The 12694-nt window shown below is 42.9% G+C and overlaps 1 protein-coding gene across 1 annotated transcript in view; it reads left to right on the forward strand.

The window, feature by feature from the left end:
* The first annotated feature begins 3872 nt into the window (after window positions 1-3872).
* rgs9b (regulator of G protein signaling 9b) overlaps window positions 3873-12694 on the forward strand; it is a 35175-nt gene continuing 26353 nt past the window's right edge. Inside the window, exons 1-2 of the mRNA XM_063221727.1 lie at window positions 3873-3938; window positions 8635-8731. Of these exons, the coding sequence (XP_063077797.1) occupies window positions 3873-3938; window positions 8635-8731 (163 nt within the window). The remainder of the gene's footprint in view (window positions 3939-8634; window positions 8732-12694) is intronic.

The raw sequence follows: 12694 nt of genomic DNA on the forward strand, positions 1-12694 counted from the left end.
CAATGTTGGGAGTAGCCTACTAGTTACAAAAGTAATGCATTACTGTAATGTATTGCTTTTTGATGTAACTAAGTAATGCAAGGCATAGCAGGGGGGAAAGCTGCAATAGGCAAACTTAAATTAGACCTACAATACCTTACCATACGTTTTACTGTGACTTGGATTTTAATGGTGTTCAGTGTGGTGGGTCAGACAGAAGCTATTCCTGAACCTGCTACTTTTTAGTCCGGATGCTGCCTAAATACCTCCTGGAAGATGAAATAGTCATGACCTATGAGCTTGATCTACACTGTAAATTGCAAGATCCATATTCAGTTATTTTGGTGAGAGTAACTGAAGTAACGCAAAAATAATGTAAATATAGTAATATTGTCGTGTAAGGGATTATTTTGAAAAGACATAGGCCTAACATGTAATCAGTGATGCCTTACTGTTTTGAGTAACTTGCCCAACACTGCTCAAAGACTGGTGTGCAGTGATTGTGGTAAAGTAGTTTCCTATGTCAACTATGTCAAAGGTCACACGTTTGCTGGACATGAAGTCAAGGTTGCCCCTACTGGTCTGTGACAAGGATAAACTGAATAAAATAAAAGGCTTATATTGTCTAAAAATAACATTAGACACTCGGTTTTGAGCTCTGTATTAACTACCCTAGCTGTTGGCTCGACCTTTATCATCATTATATGTGACCTTTTATTTCAAAGAATATCAAGCAAAACATGCATTGTACAGTAAGTCATAATTTGTGACATATTTCCCAATCAGTGGACGTAAGCCATTGTTGTGCCAATCCCGAGACCGGAAAAACAAAACAAATCCCGCCATGTTGGTCTATAATTGAATGTCAAGGTCAAAGTCCAATAATGCCTTAGTAGCAATCTAAAATTGGTCTCAAATGCTGTGGCCCGTACTGGAGTTGTAGGGAGGTGGGGGTAGGCTATGGTATCCCCTGAAATAAATAAATAAAAGTGGTCAAAATCATCCACCTTCTAAAACAAGCATTCCACTCCCATCCCTTGTGCTATTTCAACACTGAATTTGGAAGTTACTTCTTTTAGCATTTGGAAATATCCCCACTGGTTTGATTTTAAAACTCAACTAGGCCTACAGGTTCTGGCAGTCCACTCGTTTTTTAGAAGTGGCTAAAGTAATTCCATCCAGCAGGCTACAGTTGAGTTTCTGAGCCCCCAGTTATTCCACTGAGAAAGTAAATTGCTTCTTTCAGAAAAAATACCAATCCAAAAATGGGCAAAAAAGAGAGCCACCAGGAGCTTCCGTATTTAAAACCTTAAAAGACCCTCAGTGTCATTTATTAGTAAACACCAGGCGATTCCAATAGCTCATTTTAACTGTGTGGATGAAAGGACTGAGGTCATGTTTGTAAACAACAAGTTGTGAAACATCATCACTTCCAATAACGAGTTTCTATCTTGAGTCCTGGTCTGTTTATTAAAGTAATGATGTTTTGTTCACTAATTTTCTCATATAAATGCTTCGGAATAAAATCAAACTGGACTGGACAGTGTGTGTGTGTGTGTGTGTGTGTGTGTGTGTGTGTGTGTGTGTGTGTGTGTGTGTGTGTGTGTGTGTGTGTGTGTGTGTGCGCGCAATAGAATGGAATAGAATAGAATAGATAAACGTTTTTATTGTTATTGTCAAAGTACAATGGCATTTAAAGCCTCCCTTCAAACTATTGATCTCTATAGTATTAATATAAGTGTTCATGTAGAAAAGTACTCTAGAAAAACTAGAAAACGTTCCCCTCTGTGTGTCTGCAACAAACTGAGCCACACGTGTAGCTTCGATTTCCTCCTGAGTAGCAGCCATGCTACCCAGCTGACAGTGCAAGCTCAATCCAAAATGTTCCCTCGTGTAGGCCTACTGCCTATGTATAGCACAAGACTAGGGAATAAACCAATGCAATTCATAGCACCGTGAACTATCAAGCTCAAGATCAAGATTTCTTTATTGCTCCCGAAGGAATAGTCATTCACAAACGCGGCCACATAATACACAACCAGAGTTGTGTTAAGTTAATATATAGCCTACTCTTACAGATGTAATGACAAGACTACTAGTAGTATGTTATTACTGTAACTAGTGTTACAATTACATTCGTAAGAGTAATCCTAATAGTAACAAAATGCACAATGTTAGCAGTACAGAGTTAAAGTGCAGTCATAGAGATACCCAATGCACAAACCTACTGTATAGGTTACATAAAGTACATACCTAAAGTACATACTTAAAATGCATACCTCATGTACATTAAAGTGCATACTTGGGATATTTTCACACCCTGTCTCCTTTAAGTAAAGCAAACTCAGTCCTCTTTAGGGAACCGACAGCAAAAGTACTCAGTTCTGTTTTTGTTCATATTGTCAAGTCCAGTCAAGTCAAGTATACTTTCTGTCCAAAATCTCTGTAACAGGGTTAGCACAGAAGTTTGAAATTGCATTTGACCAGTCTAAGTGTACAGTTTAAACTGAAACATATAAATAAGACATTGGCATTAATCTCTCTCTCTCTCTCTCTCTCTCTCTCTCTCTCTCTCTCTCTCTCTCTCTCTCTCTCTCTCTCTCTCTCTCTCTTGCGCACACACACACACACACACACACACACACACACACACACACACACACACACACACACACACACACACACACACACACACACACACACACAATGATGCTCTTTGCCCTCTTGGGGTGTGAAGTGTACAGGTCTGGTAATGGCCGGTAGGGGTGATCTGATGATCTTTTCTGCAGTCCTCACCACCCTCTGTACTGCCTTCTTGTCTGCAGCTAGACAGCTGCCATGCCAGACAGAGAGGCGGCTGGTCAGGATACTCTAAATGGCACCACTGTGATGAGTGCAGATGTGCAGATATTGTGAGTTATGAAAAGAACTGGCTGCTTTTTCTGGTCCTGTAAGACTTTTATGGTGTGTCAGTCCTTTTTTGATCACACCTAGAGCTCTATTCAAGTGATTACACAGTCACATTGTAACTAGCAAACCATACTCAACTCGGACCACGTCAATAAAGGTCTCCGAACTCTGCCAGTTGGCATCCATTACACGTGCATGACCAAATTTTAAGCAGTTCAAATCTGACAGCATATTAATTGGGCCTGTAGATGGCTTGTTGACTAAGTTATCACAATGTTTAAAGGACGGTTAGATTTTCTTCTTTCAGCTCATAGCTGAAAAAAGCTGTTGCCAGTCTAGCTGGGCCCAGAACAAAGTCATTTGAAATGTTCCGCCCATTACAATGTTGCAGGGACCCAAGATTGGAATGCCATCTATGCCATCCATGTATTTGACAAATATTAAAGAAAAATAATATATCTAGGCCTATGTGGTTCATGAGACAAATTTCGGATAAGAAACTGCACTTGTTATTTCCCCACCTCCCTCTTTCAGCCACATTTGCATTTGATACCAATGATGATGATGGTGATGACGATGCGTATTATTTATTTACTTAGCAAAGAGTAGCCAGTGTGCTTGGTGCATGCTCAATTCACAGGCTATAGTCAATATGAGACATAGACAGACATATGCCTACACAGCACCTACCTTTTTATTTAATTTAGACGACACAATGTCGCCACCTGTCGACACTACAGCGTGATTGTATAAGCATCTTCGGAACCCCCGTTCCCATCAGGTTGCTGAGACAGGTTCACCGGCTGCAGACGTGCCATTGGCGGATATGTCTATCCGCTGGTTGTTGCTGAATGCTTAACGATAATTACGCGTAGAAGGAGGCGTTTGGGACCCACTCGTCCTAACGGTCTGTCTTGAAAGATTTCCTTTAATTTGGCTCACCTTCTTATCACGTCAACGTTGGTAATTGATTGGAGAGCAAAATGACAATCAAAAACGTTCACGATTACGGACAGCGGCACCGACCACGGGTGGCATGCCTGAAGAAGGTGGGTTACCCTTATTTTCTCCTCATCTGATCTGAGATGCTTTTTACAGTGACGCGCCGTCGTTATCTTGAATGCCAGACACAGGCGACATATATCAATTCACATGGTTATTGTATTAGTCCTGAACAGGGTGCTCACAGCTGATTGAGTGTTTAACAGATTCATTTGTTTACGTTGTTTTCGTTATAGGACTACCAGAACTTAGTTACCATATGCAAAGCCTACTAATGGTAGCCTATAGTGAAAAATATCGTAGCGCACCCCAATCAACGCAACAAGCAGCATTTTGGTTTCTAATAATAATTTATGTTAATGATAGCCTATAGATTTTGAAAGACAGAACATGTGCATGTGTTTAAATGCCTTTGAATGATGGTCAATAAACTGACCAGACTACACACATGAAACAAATAATCACTGAATGAATACAAGTTCATCACATGCTTACACATTTTTCTACATTTGATGGATAGTGGTGTATCTTTTTATTTATTCATTTAAGAATTAATCAAACCAAATAAGCGTATACTTGTTTGTTATAGGCCTATCTTGTTTTTTTATTCTTACTTTTTTGATTCTCACTTTTTGTTTCAATATCTCTTTTGGTCATGTTAACCACAGACACATAATCAGTGGTCCAATAGATCCAGTAGGCTAAGTGGCTAGGCTCAATGTGCTGGGCAGGTAGCCTATAATCTCAGCTTTAACTTGAGCCTCTTTGGCCCAATTAAATCTGCCTCTCCTCTCAGATCCTCCCCACTGTATGTCTCTGCAGGGCACCCAGTGACCTTTTAGCGCTGGACACCTCTCTCTCTCTCTCTCTCTCTCACACACACACACACACACACACACACACACACACACACACACACACACACACACACACACACACACACACACACACACACACACACACACACACACACACTCAATCATAGACTACGTACATGCGCACGTACACACTCAAGCTCGGACACACACACACACACGCACACACACACACACACACACACACACACACACACACACACACACACACACACACACACACACACACACACACACACACACACTGTGTCTGCCTGCCCCTGGCTGGCAAGGGTTTGAAGGCTGGGCGTTTTGAGAAGCTGCCACCTGTAGCCTATAGTAGCCCTGGATCACAGTCAGCTCTTCTGGCGCCCTCTGCGGCCTTTACCGTCCAGCATCACAAAGAAGACTGCTTCCTCCATCTAGTCAGGGACAGGGGGAACAGCGTATGTGTGTCCGTGGGTGGGGTAGGGGTGAGAGAGTGAGTATAGTGGGAGAGAGAGAGGGAGAGAGAGTGCGTGTGCGTGTGTGCGTGTGCATGCGTGCGTGTGTGTGCTTGTGTGTGTGTGTGTGTGTGTGTGCGCATGCGTGCGTGCGTGTGTGCGTGCGTGCGTGCGTGCGTGCGTGCGTGTGTGTGTGTGTGTGTTTCTGTGAATGTGCTTGTGTTCAGAAGCTAGGAGCACCACTTCAAACAATCCAAAAGGAATGGGGGGGCAGCGGGCGGGTGTCACAAATCAATTTGGCAGGGATGTTTCAAAGGGCTCAGGCATGGCAATACCGCATGGGAGGGAAGAGAAGAGGAAAGGATAGAGGACACTAGAGGAGAGGAGAGGAGAGGAGAGGAGATGAGAGGAGATGAGAGGAGAGGAGAGGAGAGGAGAGGAGAGGAGATGATAGGAGTGGAGATGTGAGGACAGGAGAGGAGAGGAGAGGAGTGGAGAGGAGTGTTGTGTGTGTAGGCCTCTCCTGAGTGATGAAATTCTCAAGTCCATGCCTCTCTTCCAGCCTCTGATGCTAAGCCCATGCCATTCTCAATCTCCTGACCTTTGATGGTCTGTCCATGCCAGTCGGACGGCCTCTTTCCATGCCACAGGGCATTTTCACATTTGGTTGCTTTCAGTGTGTGTGTGTGTGAGTGAATGTGTGTATTTGTGTGTGTGAGAGAGCATGTGTGTATGTAAGCCGGATGGTGGTACTCAGAGTGTGCTATAATTTTACTGTGATGTACAAGTATGTGTATGGTCTTGGTGCAAGTTTTGTATTTGCGTATTTATGCTAGCTGACAGACACCTTAATTTCCTTCAGGATCAACAAAAGTACTCTACTCTACTCTAGCCATGTAAACGAACTCAGACCTGTGACTCAGCATTTTCTGTGCATATGTGAATGCTCCAAAGCGCACCGACACCCCTCGAAAGTGAACCATACTGACACCTTTGTTGATGTGGTCTCAGTATGGTTCCTGACAAGTTACACCTGTAACTGGGTGTAATCACTTCAGGAGAGCTCTAGACTCTGATGACACATGCGAGTCATCAGGCTAAAATGGGTTAAAGGGGTATGCCACTATTTTGGGCCTTAATACAGTTAAAATTGCTGGCCGGGGTTTATAAAGGTGTTAAAGTGTCTTATTTTTCATGTAAGCCGCTGTCTTGCTTTAAAACAAGTTAAAAGAGGGAACATGTCGCTGAGCTAGTGAAAGTCAATGGATCCGTGTAGCATGCTATATGCTACACGGATCCATTGACTTTCACTAGCTTAGCTACATACTCCCTCTTTTAACTTGTCTTAAAGCAAGACAACGCTTAATTTGCAAAAAATAAGACACTTAACCACCTTTATAAACCTCAGCCAACGATTTTAACTGTATTAAGCCCCAAAATAGTGGCATACCCCTTTAATGAGGTGTTGTGTCAGTCCTCTTTTTGATCACACCGGTATCTTTGATCACACTGAGGTAGCTACACTGTGATTCTACTGAAAAAAAAACCTAAAAGCCTAAAAAAAATCTAACCAGCTCATAATCAGCTGATCATGAGATAGGTGCAGTGGTGTACAGTAGACCAGATACTCGGCGAAGTCACCTACGTTGGAAGGAATCTGTGCCTGGTTTAAAAAAAAAAACTTCTACTTCTACTTCTACTTTTGACACCTCTGCTCTCGTGGTCTGTCCATGCCCCTATCCCTGCATCTGCCTGTCCAGTCTATCTAGAACTAGGCCAGTCAGACAGAGAAGGAGAAGGTGTGCTGACTAGCACTCGCCTGAGTGATAGTCCTCTCAAGTCCATGGCAGCCAGTCTTCTTGCCTCTGATGGTCTGTCCATGTCATTCTCACTCTCCTGACCTCTGATGCTCTGTCTATGCCAGTTTTTTGAACAAACGCCGCCTAGGCCCCATCATAAGCCTCTCAACGGCCCCTTGACCTAATCAGAAGCCTGACAACACCCCCTTAGTATTAAAAAATAAAATAGACGGCTCTACCGTGGCGCTAACAATAGGGCATCTGTCTACTACGCGGCTGACCCGGGTTTGATTCCCGGCCCGGGTCCTTTACCAGCCCTTCCCCATCTCTCTCCCCACTCACTTCCTGTGCCTCCTCCACTATCCTGTCTCATAGAAAACTAGAGCACTCAGAGAGCGCAGACCTCCGCCAAGGAGATAGATAGAACATTGAGAGAACATTTGACTATGTTACACCCTAAGTCTTTCTGCCTTCTTTTTGTGGAGTCCCCGCAATTCAGTTTCTGGTCATTAGGGGCATCTAGATATATAGGCCAGCAATGCTGAAAAATCTTTAAAAAAGTCCTGGCCCCTGTTCCGCATCACCACCAGAATTTAATCACTTGTTCCTTGGGTCATTGCTAACAACTCCACAAAGTTTCATCCAAATCCGTTTGCAAGTATTTGAGTTATCCTGTCGACAGACAGACAGACAAACAGACAAACAGACAAACAGACAAACGGACAAACAGACAGACAGACAAACCAACGCGACCGAAAACATTACCTCCTTGGTGGAGGTAACAAAATAAAGGCTTGAAAATCCCCCCCCCTAAATACTTTAAAAAAATAGAAAAAATGCACCCCAATGGCAACTGCCCCCCCTCTCAGCTGTACATTTCTCAACACCTCCCTAGGGCTTGCCAATGTCCTCTAGGGGGCTGTGGAGCACTGGGGCTGTGTAAACACTACTCTATGCCATTGTCACTCTCCTGTTCCCTGATGCTCTCTGTGCCAGTCTGACGGCCTCTGATGCTGCCACTGTCGGTGTCTGTCTCCCTGTGTCTGAAAGTCTATCCATGCCACTCTGATTCTTGTGACGCCATCCTCTCCCTGTTTCTCATGGTATCCTTGCCCGTCTCCCTGCCTCTGATTTCTCAATCTGTAACTCTTTATTATGCCAGTCTTCCTTTCTTTTGTGCTGAATGGAATTCATGGCCGTCTTTTTGGCTTGTCTATGCTTCTCTGTTTGTTAGGTAGCTTACATAGTTGACACAAGTGACCCGAACTAACGCATGTTTATGCGTTGTTTACAGAGGGTGTATTTTGCTACGCATCGGTGCATAGTGCCGGTTGAAGTTGGAGTTGTCAGTGCTTATTAGCCATTGAGGGGGGGGGGTTGTTGTTGTCTATTTTATGTTTTAAAAACTGGTGTGTGTGTGTGGAGGGGGGGGGGGTTGTTTCAAGGGTTATGATGAGGTCAAGGGGGCATTGGGAGGTATATCACGAGATCAAGAGGGCGTTGACTGAAATAAGGTTGAGAACCACTGTCACACGTCAAAAAAACTCTCTGCTGGAGACGCTGTGGTTAAATGCCTTAAAACAAATAATACACTATATATATTTTTAACAACTGTTATTGCACTGTACTGTGTTTGTGATTGTACAGGTGGAGGCCCTGATGCTGGAGATGCAGGACCCAACGTCAGGTGTGAAGTCCCAGACCCAGCGTCTCGTCATCACCACAATACCTCACGCTCTCACAGGTAAAAAGACGCCAACTGTTAAGACAGGACTTACTTGGCCCTACTGTGGCACAAATGGTAGGGCACTTGTTTGCTATGTGGTCGACCTGTCTTTGATTCCCAGCCCGGGTCCTTTGCCGACCTTTCCCCATCTCTCTCTCTCTCCCCACTCGCCTCCTGTCATAACCTTCCCTAACCTGTCAAATAAAGGCAAAAAAGCCCCCCCTAAATATATGCAGTGTATATAAAAATACATGACTTACTTGACTTAATCCCTTTGCTCCGCTTGGGGTGCATAGACCTATGACAAAACATGGCATCATTGCAACTGCGTTTGGATAACACGAAGACTTGAACCGCATATCGTGTTTGTGCATCATGACTTTGGTCTACAACACCCTGTGAAGGTTAGGGTTAGAGGTGGTTTTGGTCAAGGCACAATTCTGTCATTTCCTTTGCTTGTTTCGCTGTTGTTGGCAAAAGTACACCAACTGGCAACTGCTTTACTGACCGGTTAGGGTAAGGCATGGTTTTGGTCAGGGCACAGCAGAGCATTTTCGCACAAGCAACAGAAATTAGTCCAGAAATTCGGAAGCCACAGAAATGTTCTGGGACAGCAGGAAAACGAATGTGTGAACCTGGTCACAGCACAAACATGCTTTCCCCTGGTGTTGTAGAGCACGTCGCACCTCAATGCGGAATGCGCTAGCGTGAAATACTTATGCCTTTGCATGACGCCACACTGTTTGATGTACAAGGTCCATTTCACTCTGTTACGACATGACCCCTGTTATGAATATGGTGTTACCAAAATGGCAATGACCAAGATGTAATGTTTTCCTATAGCTGGTAACACTTTATAATAATGTCTGCTTAATAAAGACTTAGTAAATAATTAACTTGTGATGAACAAAACATTAACAAAGGTTTTTATTATTACCCAAGTTTTATTATTGCTTTATGAAATATCTACAAATGATATATTCAAGATTTTACATACCTTATAATAAAGTATTTTATTCATTTACAAGCAATTTGTAAATGTTTGATAAATATACAATATTAACATAACATTTCCTAGTCATTTACAAACGTTTGTTAACATTCCCTAGTCATTTACAAACATTTGTTAATGTTTTGTTCATTATTAGTTAATTATTTACTAGGTGTTATTAATGCCTTATAAGCAGACATTATTATAAAATGTTACCAGACTGTGTAATGTTATAAATAGTGTAGAACTATGGTAGTAAAGTCTTTTCAACGACGATTACAACGTTCCACTGGCAGAACAGTGCGCATTGACACCACATGGTATTTGCTAATGATTTATGTCATTGTTTTATTTATTCTGGTGTAAACTTCTAGCACATTGAACAATCAGCGAGCATAGCCATTATGGTGTGTTCACATCATGATGGACAAAGTCTTTAAATCAGAAACTCTCATCCATCTTGGTGAAAAGCTGGCTGTGAGTTTAAAAGTTTTACTTGTTCTTAAACTGACCATGCTCTGTCATCTAGAGCAGTGTTTCCCGACCTTTGTTGTTCTTTGTACCCCTTAAGCCTTGTCAAACCATGAGTACCCCCTCACTCATACTTTATATCTCATCCTCTGTCCCTATGCTCCATTCATTTGTCATTATTTAAAATGTCCACGTACCCCCTGCATTGTGATTGTGTACCCCTAGTGGTACACGTACCCCTGATATTTATTAGGGAGTGCCGACCAAGCTCTGTTGTCTAGGAGCCTTGTGCCCTCCTGACGGATTCCATGTTGAATGCAGGTCCACACGTCTCACAGCCCCTCATGTGCCTCTGGGGCTGAAGAATTCATTGCCATGGCAACGCTTGCTTTGTGCAGCTGGTTACATGGACTCTCTCCGCCTCCTCTTTACTCCCTCCGCCCTCCTCCGCCTGGCTGCGTGGTAGCGAGGAGGAGGTGCTGTGTGTGTGTGTTTACGTGTGTGTGTGTGTGTGTGTGTGTGTGTGTGTGTGTGTGTGTGTGTGTGTGTGTGTGTGTGTGTGTGTGTGTGTGTGTGTGTGTGTTGCACTGTCTATGCTTGGAACATCAGGGCTCATGAAGGTTACAGGTTTTTTCTCAGATATTGTCTCTGTCGTTATGTTTACTGCCTCTTTTGAAAAGCAGTACACAGTTTGCATCTAGGACAAATGTCACATGACAATAAATAGCAAGATAACTGCCAGAATCTACATTCAAGAATGTAAGAAGGTTATATAATGTGACCAAATATTATACTTTATTTATATTTTATTTTTTAAAAACCTTAAGCGTTTTGTGTCTATTTGAAGTGACACATAGCAAAGATTGCACGACAACAGCCAGAATCTGCATCCAAGAATACAGATGAGGATGCATATTCTGACAGTTGCTGTGCAATCTTTGCTAGCCTATGTGTCACTAAATAAAATATAAATAAAATATAATATGTGAGGGAGCAGAGGAGGAGCTCACAGTAAAGATGTGTGCTGGCTGGAGGGTTTCTCCTCTTTCCCCGGTTCAATAGCTGCAGCCTCTCCGCCTCTCTATTGCGATAAGTGACATGATTTATTTCGGTAGCACGGCTTGTCTCTCCCCGACTCTTATTTACGGCCGTGCCTGTTGAAAGCACTTACTGGCAGAACTCATTGGTTCTCCTTGTGAAGGAATTGGTTGAAATAAATCACATAAATAATGGGTTATCTGTTTTTTTCTTTACATCCAAGAGTGTTTTGCTGGAAAAGGTCTTAAACCATACTTTGGGCTTCATACCTCTTTAGTATGTGGCTACATTTAGTGTGCGGCTACTGTGTTCATATGTTCATGAGAACTGAGTTCTTAACATTTTTTCTAATTCTATCCAAACACTCTAGAACTCCCATAGATTTTTTAAAAATCCCCCAGACTCCCCTAGAGTATTGTTACATCATACAGGGAATTCTTTCTTTGTCAATGTTCTAATCACACATGTGACTATCTGTGTCTGTTCCACTAAGGGGTTAACGAGTGATTTATTTGAAGTCGTGGGAGATGAGTATTTAATGGGTCACTGTTCACCACCGACCTGACTCAATAATGATGCCCCTCTGTGGCTGTCATGCCGAGCTCTCCAACCGCTTGCCCCCCAATTAAGGACAGTCCCCAAAGACAGATATGCACGCTGTGGGAATAAGCACACACTTGATTAGCTAATTGATTGGTTGCCGGTAACATGATTAAAATGCCTGTCAATAAGATTCATTGGAGCCTGTCGCTTGTGTCTGAAATCAGAAATAGTTTTATGGCAATTTGCAAGGTCTTTTTATACATTCAATTTCATCGCTGCTTGGAGTTTGTAGTTCATCTCCAAAATCAGCCATTCATTTTTTATAGCAACTTGCAAGATTCTTTCATGGCGACACAGTTAAAATATTCCCAAAGGAAACGGAAAAGTGTATTGCGCCAGTATAGCCTAGAATCTTATTTTTTTGTGCCTTAATCTTTTGTCAGGATAGGAAAGAGAGAACAGGAAATGGTTAAGAAAGGATTGGGAACTGACCTCCGGCCAGAACTGAACCCGGATCCCCAGCCAGGAAAGCAGACAAGGGGGGACAAAGGGGTCAGCTGTCGTGGGCCCAGGGAGATGGGGGACCCATAATTAGGCCCTTATTACATTTAATGTTTTGGGTGGGGGGCCCTTTCAGATGACTTTGTCCTGGGCCCAGCCAAAATTGTCAGTGGCCCTGTCCCCAGCATACCAGTACAGTGCCTTAGCCATTTGAGCCACAGCTAAGGCCTAAAATGCTTAATCTAACCAAAAACAAATGAACTGTGTTTAATCAATCCACTGTATTTGTGACTCAGGGTTAACAACAAAAAAGTAGTAGCCTCCAGCATGTTCTGCCAAACAATTACAGTAATGTTAAAAGAAACCTTGTACTCCTGTTACTTTTGTGCATACTATAGGCCTATATATCGACCCCTTGGCAGAACATTTAATCAATT

Source organism: Engraulis encrasicolus, chromosome 17 (genome assembly GCF_034702125.1).
Source record: "Engraulis encrasicolus isolate BLACKSEA-1 chromosome 17, IST_EnEncr_1.0, whole genome shotgun sequence".
In the NCBI taxonomy this organism is placed as follows: domain Eukaryota; kingdom Metazoa; phylum Chordata; class Actinopteri; order Clupeiformes; family Engraulidae; genus Engraulis; species Engraulis encrasicolus.